Here is a 27,977-nt window from a genome sequence, read left to right on the forward strand (position 1 = left end):
ACATGTCACACACAGCTCTCCTTACACACACACACCTCTCCTTACACATGCCCACACACATGCTAAGTTCACTCCCCCACTCACATGAACACACCTCCTGCTTGCACCACACCTTGTGCACAGTCATTTTCTGAACTCCGTGTCATTGTTTTTGTGGGGTGTCCCCAGACAGCAGAGTGGCCTTGGTGGGGTGAGTGCAGTGGGGGAGGGGCAGTACTGTGCTTTCAGTGGTTGGGTGGCTCATGCCCCGTAGCCTGGTTAAGGGGGACAGTAGCCTGGTTAAGGGGGACAGTAGCCTCGTTTAGGGGGCCATCGTGCAGTCATTCTAGCTGTCATGTATTCTCACCCCATGTTCTTCTTTTGCAGACCGAGATTGCCAAGCGCCTGAACGCCATCTGTGCCCAGATAGTGCCCTTTCTGTCCCAGGAGGTGAGCACATTTGGGGACCATGGGCCTTCTCTAGCTGCCCCTCCCATGCCTTCCTGGGGGGCGGTGTCTGTGGGCCTCTTTCCCCATGAGGCAGTTCTGAATGCAGTGAGGAGGGGGTGCGGTACTAGATGGGGTACCTGGGAGTCACTAACCAGTTTCCTCTAGACCTTGGTTAGATTTGGGACCAGGGGAGGGCCTTGTGGGGTGTTTTGAGGTGTCCTTCGTGAGTATGAGTTCTCCGGTTTGGGGGAGGGGTGGGGGGGGGGGTGAGTGATTTTAAGGGGGTCCCCTCCGGGCTCAGTAAAATCCCAAGGAGAGGTCTTTGGATTGCAGGACGGGTTGGATTGTGTAGTACCCCGGGATTTGCGGGGTGCTGGGGTATCTGTTAACCCGTCTCCCCTCTCTCCGCAGCACCAGCAGCAGGTGCTCCAGGCGGTGGAGAGGGCAAAGCAGGTAACCATGACCGAGCTGAACGCCGCAATTGGGGTACGTTGACCCCCGTATATACTTCAGCGCCCCCTTTTCTGTTTTTTTTTCCTGAGCATCCTTATGTCTCATCGATGCACCACAACCGTGGGACACCTCTGCTCCCCACATTTTGCGCACCCCTCTGTTCTTGCTACGCGCCCACCCGTGCCACCCATGTCCTGCCCATCAGTTGCCCTGCGCCTGTCCGCTCTGCCCAGCGCCACCCTGTCTGTCCTGGGCCAGCCGTACCAGGTCCATCTTTGCTTCTGCCCACCCCGCTCGATGTACATGATGTGTTGTGGTGGTTCTTCTCAGTGGTGCACCAACCCTGCTCGCTCCCCATGCCACCCCTGGGTCTCGTCCACCTGCCCACCCTCTCTGGGTCGTGCCTGTCCCGCCCCTGGCGCCCTTGCTGATTGGCCCACCCTTGTGCCAGTCTCCTGCCCCAGTTGCCCTACCTGTGCTTTCACCTTGAGAGAGATGGGGCATGAACTTTGCCTAAACTGCCCTCCCTTTCTTGCGCAGCACCAGCTCCAGGCGCACCACCTGTCGCACCACACCCCCTCGATTCCCATGGCCCCCCATGCGGGCATGCAGCTGGCGAGCATGGGGGGCGCGTCGGGACTGCTGGCGCTCTCAGGCGTGCTCGGCCTTCAGTCTCAACTGGCCCTGAAGGAGGACCGGGGGCTTCCGGACAACGACCACCGAGGTAGGAGCGTGGGGTGCTTGTGCACTAGGGTGGGGTGTACGTATATTCATTTATATATGTATTAATAATTTCGGGGCTCTCTAGCTGCCCCTCTTGCATGTGTCTGAACTCAGTGGTTTTGTTAAAGGACAGAAAATAGTCCCACTTGGAAAGACTGCTACAATCGTGGTGCAGTGGACCCAGGTGCCACTGCTCCTGCTGCACGAATGATAGCTACGACCCCCTGCTCCATCTTACTGTTTTGAGGGTGGCTCATTTTCTCATGCACTGGCGGGTTAGAGCGGATCCCTGTAGGGGTGCTTTCTCTCTGGCTCCTGGAGAGATCAGGGAGCAGTGTTAGATGAAAGTGCCTGGATTCCAGGGCTGCAGTGATTAGCAAGAATCAATCGGTTTCCATAAATATTCCTCAGTTACTTAGGTCGGGCAGTCAGGCCTAACTGATGGGAAAGTGCGTGAAAAAATTAAAATGCAACTCACGTTTTCCTGTAGTTGACTAATCTCGAACAGATTGAAGCCGCTAGAATGTACTGACCTGACAACACTAGACTTGTAGCGCCGTGACACCTACACCCGCCTCAACGCGCTCCAAAGGGCCAGCGGGACTTTACTGCGTCCACCGCGGGTGTTGTGGCCTCTTACTCCTGCTGTCCCGATGTCCGACCTACTACGGGTCCTGAGGAGCTGGGCCTTGACTCCGTGGTCGTGCAGTCCGAAGCTCTTCCAGGGAGGGGTGGGTGTAAGGGGTCAGGGGTCGTGCAGTCCGAAGCTCTTCCAGGGAGGGGTGGATGTGAGGGGTCAGTGGTCGTGCGGTCCGAGGCTCTTCCATGGAGGGGTGGGTGTGAGGGGTCAGTGGTCGTGCAGTCTGAGGGTCGTGCAGTCCGAGGCTCTTCCAGGGAGGGGTGGGTGTAAGGGGTCAGTGGTCGTGCAGTCCGAGGCTCTTCCAGGGAGGGGTGGGTGTAAGGGGTCAGGGGTCGTGCAGTCCGAGGCTCTTCCATGGAGGGGTGGGTGTGAGGGGTCAGTGGTCGTGCAGTCTGAGGGTCGTGCAGTCCGAGGCTCTTCCAGGGAGGGGTGGGTGTAAGGGGTCAGTGGTCGTGCAGTCCGAGGCTCTTCCAGGGAGGGGTGGATGTGAGGGGTCAGTGGTCGTGCGGTCCGAGGCTCTTCCAGGGAGGGGTGGGTGTAAGGGGTCAGTGGTCGTGCGGTCCGAGGCTCGAGGCTCCTCCAGGTAGGGGTGGGTGTGAGGGGTCAGGGGTCGTGCAGACCGAGTCTCTTCCAGGGAGGGGTGGGTGTACGGGGTCAGGGGTCGTGCAGTCCGAGGCTCTTCCAGGGAGGGGTGGGTGTAAGGGGTCAGAGGTCGTGCAGTCCGAGGGTCCTCCAGGGAGGGGTGGATGTGAGGGGTCAGTGGTCGTGCAGTCCGAGGGTCCTCCAAGGTGTGGTGGGTGTGAGGGGCCAGTGGTCGTGCAGTCCGAGGCTCTTCCAGGGAGGGGTGGGTGTAAGGGGTCAGAGGTCGTGCAGTCCGAGGGTCCTCCAGGGAGGGGTGGATGTGAGGGGCCAGTGGTCGTGCAGTCCGAGGCTCTTCCAGGGAGGGGTGGGTGTAAGGGGTCAGTGGTCGTGCGGTCCGAGGCTCGAGGCTCCTCCAGGTAGGGGTGGGTGTGAGGGGTCAGGGGTCGTGCAGTCCGAGGCTCCTCCAGGGAGGGGTGGGTGTGAGGCGCCCTGAGGCGCTAGACTCACACATGAACAGTACCGCAGGAAGCGGAGTGTCCGGTCAGGTACCTTTGTTAGTAGTATTCTAACACAAGCGCCCAGAGCATAGCGGCTACACACCGGCCAATCTCCACTGTGTCTTCAGGTCAGCGTGCTGGCCTCTCCCTGGCACAGGCTGCGTGCCCAACAGCGACATCCCTAGTTTCACGGGGGCCCTCTCGTGGCACACAAGGGCCAGCGACTTCGCTTGCACAAGGACATGGCTCTAGTTTAACGGTGCCCCCTGCTGGCACATTGGGGACTTCTCTTGCATGATGGCAATGGCACAATGGGGTCACCGACTTCGCTTGCACGAGGGTGATGGCACGTGTGGGGGGTGGGGGGGGGTCACCAACTTCGTTTTCACGAAGGTGATGGCACATGGGAGGGTGGGGGTCACCGGCTTCGCTTGCACGAGGTTGATGGCGCATGGGGTTTTCGACTTGGGTCCCGGGGATGGGGGCCACAGTCCCCCTCAGGCGGAGATAGTGTGGAAACTGTCTTCAGAGGACAGTCAGGCATGTTTGGTCGTGACCCAGGCAGAAGCACTGCCCTTGGCTGGGAACCCAGCAGGACGCCCCTCCTTGTTTGTCGTGACAGGGTCTCTCCACCTACTCAGGGTTTAATCCGCACAATCTGGCAAAGCAGCAGGCTGTGTGTCTGGCGTAGGGGAGATGTACAGGGGCCCAGGCCCTGGGCAGACGTGTATCCCACCCCAAGCCAGACATACGCACCCGCTCATCTGTTCACACCGGCGGTGGCGGCCCTGCAGGGTGGTGCGGTGCCACCAGGACACTGTGCTGAGGAGCTCCGCCCCCCAAGGGTGATGGTGTGGTGGGATGGTGCGGTGCCACCAGGACACTGTGCTGTGGTGCTCCTCCCCTACAGGGTGATGCTGTGATGGTGTGTCACCAGGACACTGTGCTGAGGAGCTCCGCCCCCCAAGGGTGATGGTGTGGTGGGATGGTGCGGTGCGGTGCCACCAGGACACTGTGCTGTGGTGCTCCTCCCCTACAGGGTGATGCTGTGATGGTGTGTCACCAGGACACTGTGCTGAGGAGCTCCGCCCCTCCAGGGTGATGGTGTGGTGGGGTGCCACCAGGACACTGTGCTGTGGTGCTCCGCCCCTCCTGGGTGATGGTGGGGTGCCACCAGGACACTGTGCTGTGGTGCTCCGCCCCTACAGGGTGATGGTGTGGTGGGGTGCCACCAGGACACTGTGCTGAGGCGCTCCGCCCCTCCAGGGTGATGGTGTGGTGGGGTGCTCCGCCCCTCCGGGGTGATGGTGTGGTGGGATGGTGTGGCGGGGTGCCACCAGGACACTGTGCTGGGGTGCTCCGCCCCTCCGGGGTGATGGTGTGGTGGGATGGTGTGGTGCTGTGCCACCAGGACACTGTGCTGAGGTGCTCCGCCCCTCCTGGGTGATGGTGTGGTGGGGTGCCACCAGGACACTGTGCTGAGGTGCTCCGCCCCTCCGGGGTGATGGTGTGGTGGGGTGCTCCGCCCCTCCGGGGTGATGGTGTGGTGGGATGGTGTGGCGGGGTGCCACCAGGACACTGTGCTGGGGTGCTCCGCCCCTCCGGGGTGATGGTGTGCCACCAGGACACTGTGCTGTGGTGCTCCGCCCCTCCGGGGTGATGGTGTGGTGGGGTGCCACCAGGACACTGTGCTGAGGAGCTCCGCCCCTCCAGGGTGGTGGGGTGCCACCAGGACACTGTGCTGAGGAGCTCCGCCCCTCCAGGGTGATGCTGTGATGGTGTGTCACCAGGGCACTGTGCTGTGGTGCTCCGCCCCTCCAGGGTGATGCTGTGCCACCAGGACACTGTGCTGTGGTGCTCCGCCCCTCCGGGGTGATGGTGTGGTGGGGTGCTCCGCCCCTCCAGGGTGACGGTGTGGTGGGACGGTGTGGTGGGGTGCCACCAGGACACTGTGCTGAGGAGCTCCGCCCCTCCGGGGTGATGGTGTGGTGGGATGGTGTGGTGGGGTGCCACCAGGATACTGTGCTGAGGAGCTCCGCCCCTCCGGGGTGATGGTGTGGTGTGGTGGGGTGCCACCAGGACACTGTGCTGAGGAGCTCCGCCCCTCCGGGGTGATGGTGTGGTGGGATGGTGTGGTGGGGTGCCACCAGGACACTGTGCTGAGGTGCTCCGCCCCTCCGCTCCCTCGGGGATGGTGGGGATGGTGGGGGAAGGCTCCTGCCAAGTTGCACTCACAGGAAGGTGATTCTGCGGTCTCTTTGGGGAGGGGGTACCAGGGGGAGATGGGGTGGGGGTGTCAGTGTGTCTTGTGTTCAGACATTAAAGCCCTCCTTCTCTCTCCTCTCCCGGACCTGCTGATGCCTGATGCTGATGTTGTTGTTATGGAGACAGATCGAGAGCCCGGCCCTGTGAGTACCCCCCGCTGCCCTCACAGATGTAGATGGGGAGGGGCGGGGCGGGGGTGGAGGGATAGAGCGCGAGAGAGGGGGAGCAGGGAGCACAGGGTTAGGGCGGAGGAGGGCACAAGATTGCTGCACAGGAGTGCTGTATTGGGTGGAGAGTGGGGAGCGCTGCGCTGGAGAGGGGAGGAGAACAGCGAGGCTGGGCGGGAGGGGAGGGGAATGTTAGAGGGAGCCAAGGGCTGTTTAAGGGGTGGACACAGTGGTCAGTCGCACAGGGCTCCCGCCTCCCTAGCCCCCCCCCCCCCCCCCCCCTTGGAAACGACGTCTGTCTCACCTCTGCCCCCCTCCTACTCCCCTCTCTCCTCATCTCTGCCTACATCCCCACTCCTGACTCTGCCTGTCTCCCGCACCACCCCTGCTGCTCTCCCCTCTCCCACCCTTCAGCACCTCCCTCTGCAGCTCTCCCCATCACCTTCCTCTGCCTCTCTACCTCACTGATTATCCAAGCCCCTCTACTCCCTTCTCTGTTCACTTCTCTCTGACCTCTCCACCCTTTACCACCCCGTCTCTCTGCTGCACCTTCTGCTGCGAGTCTCTCACCCGTGTACCTCACCCTGTCTTCATCTCTACCTCAGCCGTCTCCCACCTCTACCAAACGCCACTCTACCTCCTGCAGCCTCACCTCCCTGTCCCACTCTACCTCCTGCAGCCTCACCTCCCTGTGCCACTCTCTACCTCCTGCAGCCTCACCTCCCTGTGCCACTCTCTACCTCCTGCAGCCTCACCTCCCTGTGCCACTCTCTACCTCCTGCAGCCTCACCTCCCTGTGCCACTCTCTACCTCCTGCAGCCTCACCTCCCTGTGCCTCTCTATACCTCCTGCAGCCTCACCTCCCTGTGCCACTCTACCTCCGCCAGCCTCACCTCCCTGTCCCACTCTACCTCCTGCAGCCTCACCTCCCTGTGCCACTCTCTACCTCCTGCAGCCTCACCTCCCTGTGCCACTCTCTACCTCCTGCAGCCTCACCTCCCTGTGCCACTCTCTACCTCCCGCAGCCTCACCTCCCTGTGCCACTCTCTACCTCCTGCAGCCTCACCTCCCTGTGCCACTCTCTACCTCCCGCAGCCTCACCTCCCTGTGCCACTCTCTACCTCCTGCAGCCTCACCTCCCTGTGCCACTCTCTACCTCCTGCAGCCTCACCTCCCTGTGCCACTCTCTACCTCCTGCAGCCTCACCTCCCTGTGCCACTCTCTACCTCCTGCAGCCTCACCTCCCTGTGCCACTCTCTACCTCCTGCAGCCTCACCTCCCTGTGCCACTCTCTCTACCTCCTGCAGCCTCACCTCCCTGTGCCACTCTCTCTACCTCCTGCAGCCTCACCTCCCTGTGCCACTCTCTCTACCTCCTGCAGCCTCACCTCCCTGTGCCACTCTCTCTACCTCCTGCAGCCTCACCTCCCTGTGCCACTCTCTCTACCTCCTGCAGCCTCACCTCCCTGTGCCACTCTCTCTACCTCCTGCAGCCTCACCTCCCTGTGCCACTCTCTACCTCCTGCAGCCTCACCTCCCTGTGCCTCCCTACCTCCTGCAGCCTCACCTCCCTGTGCCACTCTATACCTCCGCCAGCCTCACCTCCCTGTGCCACTCTCTACCTCCTGCAGCCTCACCTCCCTGTGCCACTCTCTACCTCCTGCAGCCTCACCTCCCTGTGCCACTCTCTACCTCCTGCAGCCTCACCTCCCTGTGCCACTCTCTACCTCCTGCAGCCTCACCTCCCTGTGCCTCTCTACCTCCTGCAGCCTCACCTCCCTGTGCCACTCTATACCTCCGCCAGCCTCACCTCCCTGTCCCACTCTACCTCCTGCAGCCTCACCTCCCTGTGCCACTCTCTACCTCCTGCAGCCTCACCTCCCTGTGCCACTCTCTACCTCCTGCAGCCTCACCTCCCTGTGCCACTCTCTACCTCCCGCAGCCTCACCTCCCTGTGCCACTCTCTACCTCCTGCAGCCTCACCTCCCTGTGCCACTCTCTACCTCCGCCAGCCTCACCTCCCTGTCCCACTCTACCTCCTGCAGCCTCACCTCCCTGTGCCACTCTCTACCTCCTGCAGCCTCACCTCCCTGTGCCACTCTCTACCTCCTGCAGCCTCACCTCCCTGTGCCACTCTCTACCTCCTGCAGCCTCACCTCCCTGTGCCTCTCTACCTCCTGCAGCCTCACCTCCCTGTGCCACTCTATACCTCCTGCAGCCTCACCTCCCTGTGCCACTCTACCTCCGCCAGCCTCACCTCCCTGTCCCACTCTACCTCCTGCAGCCTCACCTCCCTGTGCCACTCTCTACCTCCTGCAGCCTCACCTCCCTGTGCCACTCTCTACCTCCTGCAGCCTCACCTCCCTGTGCCACTCTCTACCTCCCGCAGCCTCACCTCCCTGTGCCACTCTCTACCTCCCGCAGCCTCACCTCCCTGTGCCACTCTCTACCTCCCGCAGCCTCACCTCCCTGTGCCACTCTCTACCTCCCGCAGCCTCACCTCCCTGTGCCACTCTCTACCTCCCGCAGCCTCACCTCCCTGTGCCACTCTCTACCTCCCGCAGCCTCACCTCCCTGTGCCACTCTCTACCTCCCGCAGCCTCACCTCCCTGTGCCACTCTCTACCTCCCGCAGCCTCACCTCCCTGTGCCACTCTCTACCTCCCGCAGCCTCACCTCCCTGTGCCACTCTCTCTACCTCCCGCAGCCTCACCTCCCTGTGCCACTCTCTCTACCTCCTGCAGCCTCACCTCCCTGTGCCACTCTCTCTACCTCCTGCAGCCTCACCTCCCTGTGCCACTCTCTCTACCTCCTGCAGCCTCACCTCCCTGTGCCACTCTCTCTACCTCCTGCAGCCTCACCTCCCTGTGCCACTCTCTCTACCTCCTGCAGCCTCACCTCCCTGTGCCACTCTCTCTACGTCCTGCAGCCTCACCTCCCTGTGCCACTCTCTACCTCCTGCAGCCTCACCTCCCTGTGCCTCTCTACCTCCTGCAGCCTCACCTCCCTGTGCCACTCTCTACCTCCTGCAGCCTCACCTCCCTGTGCCACTCTCTACCTCCTGCAGCCTCACCTCCCTGTGCCACTCTCTACCTCCTGCAGCCTCACCTCCCTGTGCCACTCTCTACCTCCTGCAGCCTCACCTCCCTGTGCCACTCTCTACCTCCTGCAGCCTCACCTCCCTGTGCCACTCTCTACCTCCTGCAGCCTCACCTCCCTGTGCCACTCTCTCTACCTCCTGCAGCCTCACCTCCCTGTGCCACTCTCTACCTCCTGCAGCCTCACCTCCCTGTGCCACTCTCTACCTCCTGCAGCCTCACCTCCCTGTGCCACTCTCTACCTCCTGCAGCCTCACCTCCCTGTGCCACTCTCTACCTCCTGCAGCCTCACCTCCCTGTGCCACTCCCTACAACTCCACCTCAGGCTCCCATCTCCCTCTGTTCTCGCTCCTTCTCCCACCCTCTCCTACTCTCTCCCGCTCTCTTCTCATGTCTCATCGCCTCTCCTACCCTCCCCTCGTCTCTCTCTCTCCATTTCTCCTCATGTCTCTCCCGCTCTCTCCATCCCTCCCCCTTCTCCAGCCGTCTCTCTCCTCGGTGCCCTCGCACCGCAGTTTCACCCATGTTCTCCTCCCTCTCATGCTTTCCTGTGTCCCCCTCTCCTTCCTCTCATTCGGTGCCTCTACCTTTCTCCCGGGGGGGGGGGGGGGGATCTCTTGCTTCATCCTCGCCCCCTTCCCACGCTCACTGTCTCAGGTGATGATGATGAGGGCAGACGCAGCCCCTAGCCAAGGTCGCTGTGTCCCCCCCGCCCCCCCCCCCAAGGACAGGGCACCCTGGGAAGGATATGGGGTGGGGGGCCCTCGTCTCCCACTTTCCCGCTGCCCTCATTTGTCTCGCCCTTGAGCTGCCGGTGAGATAGCTCTGCTGTCACACACAGCGGAGGGAGGGAGGGAAGGAATCTCTTGCAAGTCCGGGGCTGAAATAAAATATTAGCGCTATTAATAACCAAGGAGCTTCGAGGAGGAGGCGGCGGCTCAGCTCGCGCCCTAGATCCTGCTCACAGAAGCAGACTCCAGCTCCTACCCCCGAAGGACACCCTGGCACAGATGTTAGGTCTGTGGAACCAGCCTCCCCTGGCACCGATGTGAGGTCTGTGGCACCACTCCTCCTGGTACAGATATGTGGTCTGTGGCACCAGTCCCCCTGGCACATATGAGGTCTGTAGCACCAATCTCCCTGGAACAAATATGAGGTATTTGGCACCAGTTCCCCTGGCACAGATAATGAGGTCTGTGGCACCAGCCTCCCCTGGCACAGATGTGCGGTCTGTGGTATCAGTCCTTCAGGCACATGTACGTGGTCCGTGGCACCAATCCCCCTGGCACATATGAGGTCTGTAGCACCAATCTCCCTGGAACAAATATGAGGTATTTGGCACCAGTTCCCCTGGTACAGATGTGAGGTCTGTGGCACCAGCCCTTCTGGCACAGATGTGAGGTCTGTGGCACCAGCCCTTCTGGCACAGATGTGAGGTCTGTGGCACCACTCCTCCTGGTACAGATGTGAGGTCTGTGGCACCACTCCTCCTGGTACAGATGTGAGGTCTGTGGCACCAGTTTCCTTGGCCCAGATGTGAGGTCTGTGGCACCATCCTCCCTGGCAGTGATATGTGACCTTTGGCACCAATCTTCCTTGCACAGATATGTGGTCTGTGTCTCCAGTCTTCCTGGCACAGATATGTGGTCTGTGTCTCCAGTCTTCCTGGCACAGATATGTGGTCTGTGTCTCCAGTCTTCCTGGCACAGATAAGAGCTCTTTGCTCCAATCCCCCTGGCACCGATATATGCTTAGTGACACCAGTTCCTATGGCACTGATATATAGTCTGTGGCACCAGTCTCCCTGGCACAGATATGTGGTCTTTGGGACCAGTCTCCCTGGCACAGATATGTGGTCTGTGGTACCAATCTCTATGGCACTGATATATAAATGTCACGGACGTGCTCCGTGGCAGCAATATCCCTGGCAGCAATATGTGGTGTTTGGCACCAATCTCCCTGGCACAGCTGTATTTTCTGTGGCAGACATTATTTATGGCACTGGAATAAGGCCCCTTGCATCCAGTCTCCCTTGCACTGATACGTGGTTTGTGGCACCAGTCTTCTTGGCACTAACGTGCCAGCTTGGCACAAGCTGTTTCAGTTTCTTGATCCCTCCTTGTGCCAGTCCATTCCCTTTGAGACTGCCAGCTAGGAGAGAGTACCTGGGGGGCACCTGCCCGAGGAGAAGAAACACAACACAGCCGCAGTGTCTCTGCACTGGTACCACTGGGGGGGGGACAATCTGAAAGGCAGTCACAGTCTCCTGGGTAAGTCTGGCCACAGCCATGTGGGCAAGTGTAGAAACCTCTGGGTGGCGCGACTGGCAGAGAGGGGGGGGGGGGGGGGAAGGGTCACTTCTGGGTACCAAGGGGCATGTTGTAAAGTGAGGCCTGCATGGGTGGAGTCTCCATTGTAGGGCATCTGCTGTGCACCATGAGAGCTCTGCCAGGGGATGTCCTTGCACACTTGTGTACCTCTGTCCCAGGGGGGCCCTTTTCTCACATGTGGCCCTGTCTTTTCCAGAGTTCCCTGTCAGTGCCAAACGGCGAGAGGGTGCGGACCCTGGCGGAGTTCCTGAACCACCACAAGAGGCGGAAGGCGGAGGAGAAGGACTTCGCTGCAGACTATGTACGGCTGGGTGACTATGGGGTGCACGGAGTCGGGGCCCTTGCTGCCCCTGGGGGTGGCTGTGTGATGGAGGGAGTCAGTGCTCACTTTGGGTTGGAAGTAGACTGTGGTGACTATCGGGTGGAGGGAGCCAGTGGTGTCTGCGGGGTGGAGGGAACCAGAGGCCTGGCTGCCCCGGAGAGTGTCTGTCGGGTGGAGGGAGCTGGTGGTGGATGTTGGGTGGAGAGAGGCAGTGGTTTCTGTGGGGGTGGCGAGAGACTGTGGTTGCTGTGGGTTGGAGTGAGCCAGTGGTGGTTTAGGGTGGAGGGAGCTGGTGGTGGATGTGGGGTGGAGAGAGGCAGTGGTTTCTGTGGTGGTGGAGGGAGTGGGTGGTGGCTGTGGGTTGGAGTGAGCCAGTGGTGGCTTAGGGTGGAGGGAGCTGGTGGTGGATGTGGGGTGGAGAGAGGCAGTGGTTTCTGTGGGGGTGGCGAGAGACGGTGGTTGCTGTGGGTTGGAGTGAGCCAGTGGTGGCTTAGGGTGGAGGGAGCCAGTGGTTTCTGTGGGGGTGGTGGCTGTGGGGTGGAGGGAGCCACAGGCCTGGCTGCCCCTGGGTCTCCTTTGTGTGCCTTTCCCATGTAACCAGTGCCACCTCTCTCTTTCAGGCCAGTGATGCGGACAAGAGCGAGGACAATCTGGTGGTGGACGAGGTGAGTGTGCCCGAGTGCCAGGCCTGTTCTTCGGTCACTGAAGGCACATGCCTTACAGCATCTCCACCAGCAGGTACCAGAGTCACACAAGGCCTAGTTGCAGGGAGCGCCCTAGTGATGCTTTGAAAATCCATGTACTGAATAGGAGTGTTGTTCAGAGAGAAGTGAACTTCAGTGCCACCAAAAAAGATAAGCCTGCCCCTCCAGGTTTCGGACCTCTATCGTCCTGCCAGCCCCCAAGCCTGCTGTCCTACAGGTGTCAGCCCTGTATCCCTCTGCCAATCCATGAGCCACCTCTCCTACAGGTGGCAGCCCTGTACTCCCATGCCAGACCCCTGACCCACCTGTCCTACAGGTGACAGCCCTGTATCCCTCTGCCAATCCATGAGCCACCTGTCCCACAGATGGCAGCTTATCCTCCTGCCAGCCCCCACAAGTCACCTCTCCTACAGGTGGCAGTCCTGTATCCCTCTCTGTCCCCTGAGCCACCTGTCCTAGAGTTGGCAGCCTTCTGCCCAAACAGATGGCAGACCTGTAATCCCCTGGCCCACCTCACCTGCAGGTGGCAGTCCTGTAATCCCCTGCCAGTCCCCTGACCCACCTGTCCTACAGATGGCAGCACTGTAATCCTCTGCCAGTCCCCTGACCCACCTGTCCTACAGGTGGCAGCCCTGTAATCCCCAGCCAGTCCCCTGACCCACCTGTCCTACAGGTGGCAGCCCTGTAATCCCCAGCCAGTCCCCTGACCCACCTGTCCTACAGATGGCAGCCCTGTAATCCCCTGCCAGTCCCCTGACCCACCTGTCCTACAGGTGGCAGCCCTGTAATCCCCTGCCAGTCCCCTGACCCACCTCTCGTACAGGTGGCAGCCATGTAATCACCTGCCAATCCCCTGACTCACCTGTCCTACAGCTGGCAGCCCTGTAATCCCCTGCCAGTCCCCTGACCCATCTATCCTACAGGCGGCAGCCCTGTAATCCTCTGCCAATCCCCTGACCCACCTTCCTGCAGGTGGGAGTCCTGTAATCACCTGCCAGTCCCTTGACCTACCTCTCATGCAGGCGGCAGCCCTGTAATCCCCTGCCAGTCCCCTGACCCACCTGTCCTGCAGGAGGGCGTCCTGTAATCCCCTCCCAGTCCCCTGACCCACCTGTCCTACAGGTGGCAGCCATGTAATCCCCTGCCAGACCCCTGACCCACCTGTCCTACAGGTGGCAGCCCTGTAATCCCCTGCCAGTCCCCTGACTCACCTGTCCTTCATCTGTCAGCCCTGTAATCCCCTGCCAGTTCCCTGACCCACCTCTCATGCAGGTGGCAGTGCTGTAATCCCCTGCCAGTCCCCTGACCCACCTGTCCTACAGCTGGCAGCCCTGCAATCCCCTGCCAGTCCCCTGACCCATCTGTTCTACAGGTGGCAGCCATGTAATCCCCTGGCCCACCTGTCCTACAGGTGGCAGCCCTGTAATCTCCTGCCCGTCCCCTAACCCACTTGTCATACAGGTGGCAGCCCTGTACTCCCCTGCCAATCCCCTGACCCACCTGTCCTGCAGGTGGCATCCCTGTAATCACCTGCCAATCCCCCGACCCACCTGTCCTACAGGTGGCAGTCCTATACTCCCCTGCCAGTCCTCTGACCCACCTGTCCTAAAACTGGCAGCCCTTTAATCCCCTGCCAGACCCCTGACCCACCTGTCCTACAGGTGGCAGCCATGTAATCCCCTGACCCACCTGTCCTACAGGTGGCAGCCATGTAATCCCCTGACCCACCTGTCCTACAGCTGGCAGCCCTGTAATCCCCTGCCAGTCCCTTGACCAACCTGTCCTGCAGCTGGCAGCCCTGTAATCCCCTGCCAATCCACTGACCCATCTGTCCTACAGGTGGCAGTCATGTAATCCCCTGCCAGTCTCTTGACCCACCTGTCCTGGAGCTGGCAGCCCTGTAATCCCCTGCCAGTCCCCTGACCCGCCTGTCCTGCAGGTGGGAGTCCTGTAATCCCCTGCCAGTCCCCTGACCCACCTCTCATGCACGTGGCAGCCCTGTAATCCCCTGCCAGTTCCCTGACCCACCTGTCCTGCAGGAGGGAGTCCTGTAATCCCCTCCCAGTCCCCTGACCCACCTGTCCTACAGGTGGCAGCCATGTAATCCCATGCCAGACCCCTGACCCACCTGTCCTACAGGTGGCAGCCCTGTAATCTCCTGCTAGTCCCCTGACCCATCTATCCTACAGGTGGCAGTCCTGTGATCCCCTGCCAGTCCCCTTACCCACCTGTCCTGCAGGTGGCAATCCTGTACTCCCCTGCTAGTCCCCTGACCCACCTCTCATGCAGGTGGCAGTCCTGTAATCCCCTGCCGGTCCCCTGACCCACCTGTCCTGCAGGTGGCAGTCCTGTAATCACCTGCCAGTCCCCTGACTCACCTGTCCTGCAGCTGGCAGTCCTGTACTCCCCTGCCAGTCCTCTGACCCACCTGTCCTACAGGTGGCAGCCATGTAATCCCCTGGCCCACCTGTCCTACAGGTGGCATCCCTGTAATCTCCTGCCCGTCCCCTGACCCACTTGTCATACCGGTGGCAGCCCTGTACTCCCCTGCCAATCCCCTGACCCACCTGTCCTGCAGGAGGGAGTCCTGTAATCCTCTCCCAGTCCCCTGACCCACCTATCCTACAGGTGGCAGCCATGTAATCCCATGCCAGACCCCTGACCCACCTGTCCTACAGGTGGCAGCCCTGTAATCCCATGCCAGTCCCCTGACCCATCTATCCTACAGGTGGCAGTCCTGTGATCCCCTGCCGGTCCCCTGACCCGCCTGTCCTGCAGGTGGCAGTCCTGTAATCACCTGCCAGTCCCCTGGCTCACCTGTCCTGCAGCTGGCAGCCCTGTAATCCCCTGCCAGTCCCCTGACCCACCTCTCATGCAGGTGGCAGTGCTGTAATCCCCTGCCAGTCCTCTGACCCACCTGTCCTGCAGCTGGCAGCCCTGTAATCCCCTGCCAGTCCCCTGACTCACCTCTCATGCAGGTGGCAGTGCTGTAATCCCCTGCCAGTCCTCTGACCCACCTGTTCTACAGGTGGCAGCCATGTAATCCCCTGGCCCACCTGTCCTACAGGTGGCATCCCTGTAATCTCCTGCCCGTCCCCTGACCCACTTGTCATACAGGTGGCAGCCCTGTACTCCCCTGCCAATTTTCTGACCTACCTGTCCTGCAGGTGGCAATTTTATACTCCCCTGCCAGTCCTCTGACCCACCTGTCCTAAAACTGGCAGCCCTTTAATCCCCTGCCAGACCCCTGACCCACCTGTCCTACAGGTGGCAGCCATGTAATCCCTGACCCAGCTGTCCTACAGCTGGCAGCCATGTAATCCCCTGCCAGTCCCTTGACCAACCTGTCCTGCAGCTGGCAGCCCTGTAATCCCCTGCCAATCCACTGACCCATCTGTCCTACAGGTGGCAGTCATGTAATCCCCTGCCAGTCTCTTGACCCACCTGTCGTACAGGTGGCAGCCCTGTAATCCCCTGACCCACCTGTCGTACAGGTGGCAGCCCTGTAATCCCCTGCCAGTCCCATGACCCACCTGCCCTACAGGTGGCAGCCCTGTAATCCCCTGACCCACCTCTCATGCAGGTGGCAGCCATTGAATCCCCTGCCAGTCCCCTGACCCACCCGTCCTACAGGAGGGAGTCCTGTAATCCCCTGACCCACCTGTCCTACAGTTGACAGCCCTGTAATCCCCTGCCAGTCCCCTTACCCATCTATCCTAGAGGTGGCAGCCCTGTAATCCCCTGCCAGTCAGTCCTGTAATCCCCTGCCAGTCCCCTGACCCACCTTTCCTGCAGGTGGGAGTCCTGTAATCCCCTGCCAGTCCCCTGACCCACCTGTCCTGCAGGTGGGAGTCCTGTAATCCCCTGACCCACCCGTCCTACAGGTGACAGTCTTATAATACCCCTGCCATTCTCCTGACCAATGTCAGTGTAACAAAGAGCTCCTGAATAAGTCTGTAGGGGGGCCGACTCAAGCTTTCTTACACCACTGACCCACTTATCCTACATCTGTCAGTCATGTACTCCCCTGCCACTGCCCGACCCACCTGTCCTACAGGTGAGAGCCTAGTATTCCCATGCCAGCCTCCTCAGCTGTCTGTTCTGTAGGAGGCAGCCCTGTGCCCCTCTGCTAGTCCCCTGACCCACCTGTCCTCCTGGTGACAGTGTAGTATTCCCATGCCAGCTTCCTCAGCTGTCTGTCCTCACAGGTGGCAGGGCTTGTATCCCCCTGCCAGCCCTTTTAGACACCTCAGCTGTCTGTTTCTACCAGTGGCAGCCCTGGATCCTTCTGCTAGCCTCCTTCCTTAAGGGTGGAGACTGCACCTTGTATCCCCCACTGTACTTTGAACACATCTTGGGCACTGCCCACTAACTGCACAGTGTGTAGCCCAGAAGGGCTTGCTTTGGGTGGCACATGCCACCTTATGACCTGTCTGCTCACATTCCTGTGCCCTCTCCCTCCTCAGGACCCTGCGTCCCCCCGCAGTGTGCACTCCTACTCTTCACGTGAGAACGGCGTGGAGAAGCCTCTGGGCCAGCGGAAGGAAGCCATGCCAGCCAGCCCCACCTCGATGACCTCGTCCAGCAGCACCTCGCCGGCCAGGACCAAGGACCTGCCAACGGTACCCGCCTTGTGTGCCACGCTCTCAGACTGGTTCAGGGGTGAGGGGCGTAGTGGTGTGTCTGACTAGCCTGAAAAGCAGCTCAGGCGGGGTATAGGGTGATAACAGGACTGTAACAATGAAGGCTTCTGTGCCCCCCTTGTGACGAGTGGTTGTGCCAAAGGCTGCGCCCATTAGTAGTGAAACACTAGTGTCTGAAGAGTGCACCATCATGAGACCCTATCTCACCGCAATTCTACACCTGCAGTTCTTGGTCTCCAAGTAGGTGATGCGAGGGATAGTTTTTGTGGGTTGGGCAGTCTTCATTCAGGGTGTTGAGGGATCCAGGATTTCTGGGTAAATTGTTTCACTGTGTTCTTTCTCGTAGGTGTTTGCACCCCCCTTCCTCCTGTATCTTGGGATGAGGGTACATGGGGTTCTGGACATGCATAATTATTGGCATTTATCAGTACACTAAACACTTCACTCAGACTTTGCTTCTCTCAATTTCAGCAGCAAGTGGAGAAAGCGGGTACCCCTGGGTTGAAGTCCAGCACCCCGAATTCACAGGGGGAGCCGAGCGCTCCAGGACCAAGCATCGCCAGTCAGCCTTTCCGCTCAGGAGTAGCGAAGAGTAGCGTGGAGGCTTTGGGTAAGTGCGGCTGGGATCTGCCCACCCCTCGATGGTGCCGCAGATGTGTCGCTTGTGGTCCTTTAGGCACGGCAGAGACATGTACTGTGCTATGTGTGGCAAAGATCAGCATTCAGCCGATCAGCAGCAGAGGGTAACCACCCAGACAAGTTTGGGCTTCCATGCATGCTGTGCTTGGCCAGGATATGGCTTAAAACGCATATGGGGTGGTAAATGCATTGCTAGGCTTCAGTGAAGTGTGTTCAAGCAGCTCTGGGTTGTCTAATTTATTTAACACCCATGCTTTCTCTCTGCTTCCCCAGCTTTAGGCCTCCGGAACCCGCTGGCTGTACAGGGTTCCTATCCTGCCGCCTTCAGCTTGGCTCACGCCTCGGTCAATGGTGACATGGCGGCTGCCGGGGCCTACGCCGGCCTTCATCTGATGTCCCCCCAGATCAATGGGGCATCAGGCTCTGTGGCAGCAGGCAGCTACGGGCGATCACCACTGGTACGTCCACTCCTTGTCTGGTCGTTGGGGCTTGGCAAGGTTCTAGAATAGCAGGGGACTTCTGCAAGAGGATATGCTATGCGTTGTGTTTGAGTTGAGAGTTGTGGACGGAGTCAAGCAACCTGTTGGAGATGTTGGCCAGTGGTGCCAAGGATGTCTTGGTCCTAATGCAAAATTTGCTTCCTTGCAGGTAGGCTACGATCCCCACTCTCACATGCGAGTGCCAGGCCTCGGAGCGGGCATGCCGGCTTCTGGAAAACCGTAAGTGGCGTCTTTCTTCTAAGCCAGCTCTCTGGTGCTCACTTCCGGGGTGAAGAGTTGCTCTCTTGTTCTGATGTAGCAATGGCCATGGTAACAGGTGTAGAACTATGTTGAGAACCAAATGAAATGGTACCTGTAGCAAAGAGTAGGGCGATGAAGATACAACGCACACCCATCGGTAAAGACATCTGGGCAGCTGATGAGGGGCCAGATCTCCTTTTAAGGTAGTGGAGTATCTGACATTTCTCAGTAGTTCAACCGGTCTGTGTTGTGTAGATCTGTCTCTGCTCAAATAGTTGCCATTCGTCTCTGGTAGAGGCTCTGCCCAGTGTTGGAAATTTTGACCGCCAAGTAGTTCTTGTGCTTTTCATTGCTAGTAGTTGTGGCAATGAAGTTTCTTCCCTTCCTGTAGGTGGGAGCAGTGTGTGTGGGTGGGTGGGTGGGTGTGTGTGTGGTGTTTTGTGTAGTTGCTTCTCCTTGGTTTGCTTCAGTATCTGGATCCCACCTTTGTGTTGTCTGCCTTACTGATCAACCTCCAGGTCTCTGAGTTTTATTTCCATCTCTCCTCCTCTTTCAGAGCCTACTCATTCCACGTGAGTGCTGATGGGCAGATGCAACCGGTGCCCTTCCCGCCCGATGCCCTGATCGGCTCTGGCATCCCCCGCCATGCCCGCCAGTTGCATACCCTGAACCATGGTGAGGTGGTCTGCGCCGTGACCATCAGCAACTCCACGCGGCATGTTTACACCGGAGGCAAGGGTTGCGTGAAGGTGTGGGACGTGGGGCAGCCGGGCACCAAGACTCCCGTGGCTCAGCTGGACTGCCTGGTAAGTGGCAAAGGAGACAATACCAGTGTGTTGCAAGAGGAGTGTCTTATTCCTACTTGTTGAAGTGGATGGTTGCGTCTTCCTGCCCTCCTTGGTGCAAGTAGTGAAAGGAAGAGCCGAATGAAGTGCCCTGAAGTTACATGAGTTATGATCCCTGGCTTGAAATAATGAGGATTAGGGAAATCTTGTTTTGTGCATGTCCCTTATCCTAAAAGTTAATTGCATTAAATTCTTCTCTGAACGTTGCAGACATGCTAGAACCTTCCTTAATTTTTCAATCTTTCTTGTGCAGAACCGGGATAACTACATCCGCTCCTGTAAGCTCCTCCCTGATGGGCGGAGCCTCATTGTGGGTGGGGAAGCCAGCACGTTGTCCATCTGGGACCTGGCCACGCCAACCCCGCGGATAAAGGCGGAGCTGACGTCCTCGGCGCCTGCCTGCTACGCCCTGGCCATCAGCCCTGACGCCAAAGTCTGCTTCTCCTGCTGCAGCGACGGCAACATCGTAGTGTGGGACCTGCAGAACCAGACGCTGGTCAGGTGAGCACTATGTGTAATAGCAGGGCACTGCCTGTAAAGCAGCAAGGCGCTGACCTCAGGGGAGGCGCTGTGTTTAGCAATAACTTACTATTTAAAAGCACTTGCTGCAGTTATCTGTGGTTCAACCTTCAGGCAGCAATAAAACTGTTAAGATAACTCTTGTGATTAATCTCTGTCTCTAGCAGGAACATTAAAGTTTTGTCTAGTGGCAGTTTTGACTCGCCATAAAGCAGCTCAGAGGGTTAATATGCCTGCTGGAAAGAAGATCTGTATTTTATGTGGATAGCTGTTTGGATCACTAAAGTCAGCCTTTATCAGTGCTTTGAAATAACTGACCTGTATGTAAGAGGGGGCTATGAAGCGGGCTGGGGGGCCACCTTTGCTGAGTGGTAGTGAGGGAATCAGAGGAGGGAGTCATGGGGGATTGGGCGCCAAAAAAGATTGTCGCTTTAGGTGCCTCCACCACTAAAGCGGGCCCTGTAATAGTTTCTTCTCCCAGGAGTTGGTGTCATGGGGCATGCAGTCTGCGCTTAGTTTTCAGTCTTCAGACTCGTTGACCACCTGGGTGTAATGGGGTGATGTAGGAGGCTGGCCTGGTTTGTAGTGGGTACCTTGGGTACTTAAACCTTACACCAGGTCCAGTTATCCCTTATTAGTGAAATGTAGTAGTGTTCTAGCAGCTTAGGCTGATAGAGGTAGCTATAGCAGAGCAGCTTAGGCTGAACTGGGAGACATGTAAAGCTCATGCAATACCACTATAGTTACACAGTCCTTATACACAATAAGACAATACTCAGTGTTACCAAAAATAAGTACTTTTTATTTGGGTGACACAAGGCCAAAATATCTGGCAATACTCCTTTTGGAGGTAAGTATTATACACAATATACACTAGACACCAAAATAAGGTAAGTAATTAGACATAGGATAGTGCAAACAATAGGAAATGCTATAGAATGCAATGAGAGAAAATAGGTCTAGGGACAACACAAACCATATACTAAGAAAGTGGAATGTGAATCACAAATTCTAACCTAGACAAGTGTAATGTGTAGAGAATCGCTGGGAGAGTAAGAATACAGTAAAGGTAAGTAAAATACTCCACCCCAGAGCCCAGGAAAGTAGGAGTAAAGTACTGCAAATCTCCTTAGGACACATTACAAGTCGTGATTAGAGTTATTGCAAGAACCAAGCAAGACTGCAAGCAACAAATAGTGGATTCCTGGACCTGAAGACCTGCAAAGGAAGGAGACCAAGTCCAGAAGCCAAAAGAAGTTCCAGGAAGGACAGGAGCCCCTGCCAACCCAGAAGAGGGTGCAAAAGAAGAGTCCCCGGTTGGACGAAGACTGCAGAAATGCACCCAAGGAAGATGTCAGCAGGTTTCTGCATGATGCACTGGATGTCCCACGGGGAGAAGTTGGATGCAGGCGAGTTTTGGTGCTGGATTCCTCTAACAAGCCTTGGTTTTGCGTCAAAGTGGTGCTGTCTCGAACCAGGAGGGACCTGGGGGCCTCAACTCTGTTTGAGGAGGAAGAGGGGGCTCTCAGCACTTCAGAGAGCCCTCGTAAGATCAGACAGCAATCACGGGAGTCCCAGGACATGGGGACCAATGAGGTGCAAAATGTGGTTGGTGCAGCACTACAAAGGAAGGTCCCACGCCGCCGAAGAACAACTCAGCGAGTTAAGTGTCGCAGGATAGAGTGCTGGGGACCTGGGACAGGCTGTGCACGAAGGAATTTTGCAAATAGTGCACAGGGGCCTCAGGAGGTAAAGAAGATGCAGTGCACAGGGGTACTGTTGTTTTGGGGGAAGACAAGGTCTTACCTCCTCCAAATTGGGACAGCAGGACCTCAGGACAGTCTGTGTCGATGAGGTCAACCCTCTGTGTTCCAAGGAGCACGCTCGTCGCCAGGAGAAGAGTCCAAGATAACCAGTCGTCAACTTAGAAGGTGCCTGCTGGAGCAGGGAAGTGACTCCGTCACTCCACGGGAGATTTCTTCTGTCCTTCTGGTGCAGGGTGAAGTGGGAGTCCACAGGATCTCCTGGAACCCCAATGCCCTGGGTACCGAGGTACCATAAACTAGGAACTTATGAGGGGGGGGGGGGGTCCAGTGTGCCAATTGAATTTGGTAAATGAAGTCACTAGCCTATGGTGACAAATTTAAAAGCATGATCACTGAGGTTCTGGTTAGCAGAGCCTCAGTGACACAGTTAAGCACTACTGACAACACGCACATTAGGCCACAAACTATGCGCACTGGGGACTTGGCTAGCAGGATCCCAGTGAGACAGGCAAAACTCACTGACACACACTCACAAACAGGCCAAAAGTGGGGGTACCCATGCTAGAAAGAGGCCACTTTCTCACAGGTGAAGAGTCCTTCATATTTGAACATCACGGGTGTTACTTGCGTGGATACTCATTTGTACCACAGGTTTGCCTGATTCTGTTGATTGATCATCTCTATGGATACCCTCAAGTTAAAGCCACCTCCATTGTATGGATCCAGACGTGGAGAAGTCGAGAGTGCCCATCGGTGGCTCCAGCAGGGTACGGCCTCGGAGCATCTGGGGTGGATCCGGCGGGTTCCAGTTGAGCATTTCCCCGAACTGCCGTCAGGTTAAGAAGAAGAGAATTTTTTCTTTTTGTCCTATTGAGGAAAAAGAACAAGAAGTGCCTTCAGGTGCCTTCTTGAGGGTGCGACCATGGGGTGCTGTCAAGTGTGGTCGAGCTGGTTTCAACAGTGGTCCAACTGCGTTTGATGCATCCAGGCATGGATACCCTAGGGATGTCTTCAGGTGGATCTAGAAGATTGTCTCCTCTTGGATCTGGCAGGATCTGGAAGTTGGTAACAATGAGAATCCGAGTGTCGCTAATGCAGCGTGCTGCCGGACGGAATGTATTTGGGCTCACCAAGCGGAACAGAACCATCAGGATACCCTGGGATACTGTGGCGACATCCACCAAGTCAGCTTTTAGGATGCACATGCACAAGTGAGGTGCTTCGTGAAACGGCTTCAGCAGGGTGCAGACGCCGCCTCCGATAGCTGCAGTATTCTAAATGCATTGAAGAGGTACCAAGTCTCTTTTGCATCCATCACTGTGTGACTATAGAATCTCTTCCTACCTGCTGGAACCCTTAGCATATGACCATCATAAGAAGGTGGACTGTGGATACTTGAGGTGAAAGCTGTTCTTGGTGACGCTGTTACATGCCTCTTTTTCATTGATCCAGGAGGTATGAATATTTGTGGAATCAACTAAATCAGTGGTTCCCAACCTGTGGTCCAGGGACCCCGGGGTGTCCGCGAAGCCTCCTCAGGGGGTCCGCAACTGCTTAGAAAATTAAATAATATTAATAGATTAGGTCCCCGGCTTTTAATAATGAGATCCACAGATTCCAATAATGATTTAGTGGGGGTCCCCGGGATCCAGTAATGATAAAGTGGGGGTCCACAGAAGTCAAAAGGTTGGGAACCACTGATTTACTAAACCATCAGGATTTCATGCTCCATGCGCGGTAATCGCTGCAGTGTGCCCACGAAACTTAATGCTCAGGAGTGGAAGCAGCAAAATGCATTTGTGGAATGTGTCAATATAGGCAAAATGTGGGGTGGGCGGCAGGATTTGACCAAGGCACTTGTTTCTGTGGTGTGGAACCAATGGGTTGTGACCCTGGGACACACTTTTCTGGGGTGGAAACAGGAGGGTTTGAGTATTGCACGTGTTTTGGTTTGGAACTTACAGGCTGTCATTAATTGGGGTAGGAGGCTGTGACCCTGAACGATGTGACGAATACATGTTCCTGTAGTGTGGGGAAAAAAACAGCTCGTGACCATGGAATCTGCCTATGTGGGGTGGAACCAGGAGGACCCGTCTGTGGGGGTAGAAGGGCAGTATAGGACGGTGGCATGTGTCCCTCTGTGTTGGAACCAGTACATGTTGACTGTGTAACATGTCACTCTGGGGTGGCACCAGGAGGAACCGTCTCTGGGGGCAGAAGGGCAGTATAGGACGGTGGCATCTGTCCCTCTCGGTTGGAACCAGTACATGTTGACTGTGTAACGTGTCACTCTGGGGTGGCACCAGGAGGACCCGTCTCTGGGGGTAGAAGGGCAGTATAGGATGGTGGCATCTGTCCCTCTCGGTTGGAACCAGTGCATGTTGACTGTGTAACGTGCCACTCTGGGGTGGCACCAGCTCGATGTGGCAGTGTCACATGTTGCTCTGGGGTGACACATGTGGAGCGTCGCCTGGATAAATTTCAATGAATTTAGACAAGCAGAATGTGATCCCCCCATTCTGTTTTTAAATTCTTTTTATTTGAATAAACAGCTGCTCATCACATAACAATTGCTACCGGGTCATGTACAGAAAATCATTCTTGGCCAGTGTAAAGAGAATGATTGCCATTGCGTCAAAATGGGAATATAAAAAGCCCCGACAGGCTGTAAAGCTCGTAACTTTAACTACGTCCTATTGGCAGAACTGTGCATGAATCCACACGGGCCCCTGTCCTTTCCCTGCTGTTCATGACAAGCCTCTGTATTCTTATCATTCAGACCAAATTTTGTCGTGCTTCCAGGGTCGGCCTCGAGACTGATAGATTACCTGTTCTGTACCCTGGCACCAGTCCTAAGAGGCCTAACCACCCCCCAAGCTCTTGCTATAGCCCTTTTGGCCAATCCTGCCGCCAACATCAGCCATGTTCTCTGATGGCGCGGCCACGTTTCTTCACTAGGTATGTGTAGCACCAGCCACCTGGCCTCCAGTGGGACACTGAGGCCTGTTACGTGGGTCATGATGCAGACCTCTCGCCTCCAGAAATGCTCTGACTGGGCAGCTCCGTAGGATATGGAACAATGACCCCACCATGCCACATCCCCTTCTACATAAGTCAGACTCGCTATGGCCCATGCGGTGCAGGAGAGCTCTTGAATAACATGATCTGTGAAGGATTGTAAGTTGTATTAGGCTTAATGTAGAGCGGATTGCCACCTCCCTAGGACTTTAAAGGGCTTCCTGCCAATCATCCTCCTCTATCGAACGCAGGTTGCCTTCCCATGCCTCTCAGAGAGAACCCCAGGGATCGGGGGAGTCCCTGATCGCATGGCCCAAATGGATATACTTAAAAATGACTGAGACCCCCCAACACATATTCCTTCTGCAAATCCCCAAGAGATATCAGTGCTGCGTTCCTCCAGACGTCCCCCCAAATAGGCCGTGCCAGTTAGTCCTGTTCGATATAATCCCTTCAGATTGCAGAGATCGCTGAGCTGGTCGCTAGACCACAGTGGAGTCAAGTTTGTTGATTTATCCTCCTATCCCAAGAACTTGGTGGCCTGCCTCCACGCTCTCGCGGTCGCTTGGGCATGGAACGTAAGCTGGCCCTCCTGCCTCCTAGCATTGAGCACTGAAAGGCACCCTCTGTCTCCCATGGCTGCCCAGTCAACCCTATAGGCTGGTATCTCCATGTCGGCAAATACCCATTCGTTGACTGAGACTAGGTGGGCTGCCCAATTGTAGGCTTGGATGCCTGGGACCGGCGGACCCCTATCAAACACCCCCTTTGGAGCTTGCCAGGGGTTACGCAGGGGTTGCCGCCGTCCTACAGGAGAACGCGCAATTCGCTATTAATCTTCATAAAGAAGGCTGGCGGCACTTTATATGGTGTATTCTGGAGTACATACAGGAGGTGGGGAAGGGACATCATTTTGAAGAGGGAGGCTCGACCCATCAAAGAAAGCAAGAGCTTCCTCTGGTGTGCGACGTCCTCGCGGATGCGATCTAATTGCAGATAGAGATTCTGTCTGAGGAATTCTTCCAGGCTTCTCCTTACGTAAATTCCCAAATAGGGCAATTCCACTGTAGCCAATGGAGCCACGCATCTAGAAGGCAGGATCGGTCTGCCTCCTGTTAAAGGGTAGACTCTGGACTTCTCCCAGTTTGTCTACTGAGTGGCGGGTGTAGTGACATAGAGGAGGACATCGTCTGCATACAGGGGCATTCTAGCCTCCCACCATCCCCTTTCTAGTATACCCATATGAGAGGGTCCTGTCGCACCCAGGTGGCCAACGGCTCCAATGCTAGGGCAAGCAACCAGGCATGCATCTAGTGAGAGCAAAGGTGTGAAACGTCACCCCGTTGACTCTAACTTTCGCCCGTGGGTCACAGTATAATAATTGGACCCACGCCCAGAACTGGGGGCCAAAGCCTGATCTGGTTAGGACTATGAACAGGTATGGCCATTCAGTGCTATCCAAGGACATTTTCGCATTAAGCGAGAGAAGTACTGTTTCCTCTGCTTCTGGGGCTTCCGTTGCATGCAAAATCCCATACAGACGCCTCAGATTCAGTCTGGTATTCCTATGGAGCGTGAATCCTGTTTGGTCACGATGGACCAAGTTGCCCATTACAGGTCGTAGCCTATTCACCATTATTTTAGCCAGTACCTTAACCTCAAGGTTCAGCAGTGATATGGGTCGATATGAGCTGCATGCTGTATGTGGCTTGCCTTCTTTATGTAAGACTACAGTGGTCGCAATTCTTCGGTCCATCGGAAGGGTACGATTTGCCTTGGATGCCGGAAACATTGCCAGCATGTGCGGGGCTGGCATGTCTGCCATGCATTTATAGAGCTCCACGGGCAGGCCATTAGGGCCCACTGCCTTTCCCGATGGTGTCTCTCTGATCGCACTCTGCAGTTTCTCCACCATTAGGTCCTGATCTAACGCCTCCCTCTCTGCACCAGTTAACTCGGTCAGCGGGAGGTCGCCAAGGAGTTCCAGGCAGTAAGCATAGGAGTGGGCAGTCGAGGAGGAAAATAGTTGTTCATAATAGGTGGTAAAGGCCTCAGCAATTGTGTCCCCTGTGGTATGTCGCCTACCTTCCTCAACCCGTATCTGGACCACCCAGTTCCTGCTCCAGTCCCTTTTTTCCAGCCAGGCCAACAGTTTGTTCACTTTGTCCCCCACTTCATATATGCGCCCCTGCCTGGCCAGAGGACGAGTTTGCACCTTATTGTCTAATAGGTCTTTCAACTCCTGTTGCTTGAGTAATAATCTGTGACATTGCCGTGGGTCTACCATGCCCCGTTAATGTCTCTGATTCTAATTTAGAGATGTTGTTCTCTCTTACCTCACACTGAAGAAGCCGCTTGTAGGAAAATGCCTCCTTGGCATGGTTACCCCCTGACTTTTTGCCTTTTGTTGATGCTATTTATGATTGAAAATATGCTGGGACCCTGCAAACCAAGCCCCAGCACCAGTGTTCTTTCCCGAAACTGTACCTTTGTCTCCACAATTGGCACAGCCCTGGCCCTCAGATACATCGCTTGTAACTGGTGCCCCTGGTACCAAGGGCCCTGTGGCCAGGGAAGGTCTCTAAGGGCTGCAGCATGTCTTATGCCACCCTGGGGACCCCTCACTCAGCACATGCACACTGCCTCACAGCTTGTGTGCTGGTGGGGAGAAAATGACTAAGTCGACATGGTACTCCCCTCATAGTGCCATGCCCACAACCCACTGCCTGTGGCATAGGTAAGTCTCTAGCAGGCCTTACAGCCCTAAGGCAGGGTGCACTATACCACAGGTGAGGGCATAGCTGCTTGAGCACTATGCCCCTACAGTGCCTAAGCCAAACCTTAGACATTGTAAGTGCAGGGTAGCCATAAAGAGTATATGGTCTGGGAGTCTGTCATATACGAACTCCACAGCACCATAATGGCTACACTGAAAACTGGGAAGTTTGGTATCAAACTTCTTAGCACAATAAATCCATACTGATGCCAGTGTGGGATTTATTGAAAAATGCACACAGGGGGCATCTTAGAGATGCCCCCTGTATACCAGTCCAAATGCTAGTATTAGGCTGACCAGTTCCTGCCACCTCCAGATGGGTTTCTGGACACATGGGGTGAGTGCCTTTGTCACTCTGTGGCCAGGAACAAAGCCTGCACTGGGTTGGAGGTGTTTCTTAAAGGACCAAGAACCTCCCAAGGACAGCGGCTCTGTCCAAAAACAGCAACCAAGAAACCAACTTTAAAGAGACTTTCGCCTCTCTCTGGAAGCGTGAGTCTTCACACTCTGCACCCGACTCCCCCGGCTCGAGTTCAGGAGAACCAACACCGCAGAGAGGACTCCCAGGCGACTCCAATGACGTGGACACCTTGAGTCGACCTCCCTGCACCACCACAGCGACGCCTGCAGAGAGGATCCGGAGGCTCCCCCTGACCGCGACTGCCTGATAACGAAGGAACCCGACGCCTGGACAAAGCACTGCACCAGCAGCCCCCAGGACCGAGAGGAACCAAACACCGGTGCAGGAGTGACGAGCAGGCGGCCCTCATCCTAGCTCAGTCGGTGGCTGGCCCGAGAAACCCCCCTGTGCCTTGCCTGCACT

The 27,977-nt window shown here is 57.0% G+C and overlaps 1 protein-coding gene across 5 annotated transcripts in view; it reads left to right on the plus strand.

Moving 5' to 3' along the window:
- Nucleotides 1-27,977, plus strand: part of LOC138267434 (transducin-like enhancer protein 1) — a 153,877-nt gene that overhangs the window by 116,005 nt on the left and 9,895 nt on the right. For 2 of the 5 annotated variants that reach the window (XM_069216364.1, XM_069216365.1), the window contains exons 6-17: nt 367-429; nt 841-915; nt 1,423-1,606; nt 5,716-5,732; nt 11,379-11,483; nt 12,125-12,169; nt 16,675-16,830; nt 17,323-17,461; nt 17,764-17,948; nt 18,139-18,209; nt 18,787-19,036; nt 19,329-19,576. In XM_069216364.1, coding sequence (XP_069072465.1) covers nt 367-429; nt 841-915; nt 1,423-1,606; nt 5,716-5,732; nt 11,379-11,483; nt 12,125-12,169; nt 16,675-16,830; nt 17,323-17,461; nt 17,764-17,948; nt 18,139-18,209; nt 18,787-19,036; nt 19,329-19,576 — 1,538 coding nt within the window. The remainder of the gene's footprint in view (nt 1-366; nt 430-840; nt 916-1,422; nt 1,607-5,715; nt 5,733-11,378; nt 11,484-12,124; nt 12,170-16,674; nt 16,831-17,322; nt 17,462-17,763; nt 17,949-18,138; nt 18,210-18,786; nt 19,037-19,328; nt 19,577-27,977) is intronic. The other 3 variants (XM_069216366.1, XM_069216367.1, XM_069216368.1) reach the window with 3 other exon arrangements.

This window comes from Pleurodeles waltl, chromosome 12 (genome assembly GCF_031143425.1).
Source record: "Pleurodeles waltl isolate 20211129_DDA chromosome 12, aPleWal1.hap1.20221129, whole genome shotgun sequence".
Lineage (NCBI taxonomy): Eukaryota > Metazoa > Chordata > Amphibia > Caudata > Salamandridae > Pleurodeles > Pleurodeles waltl.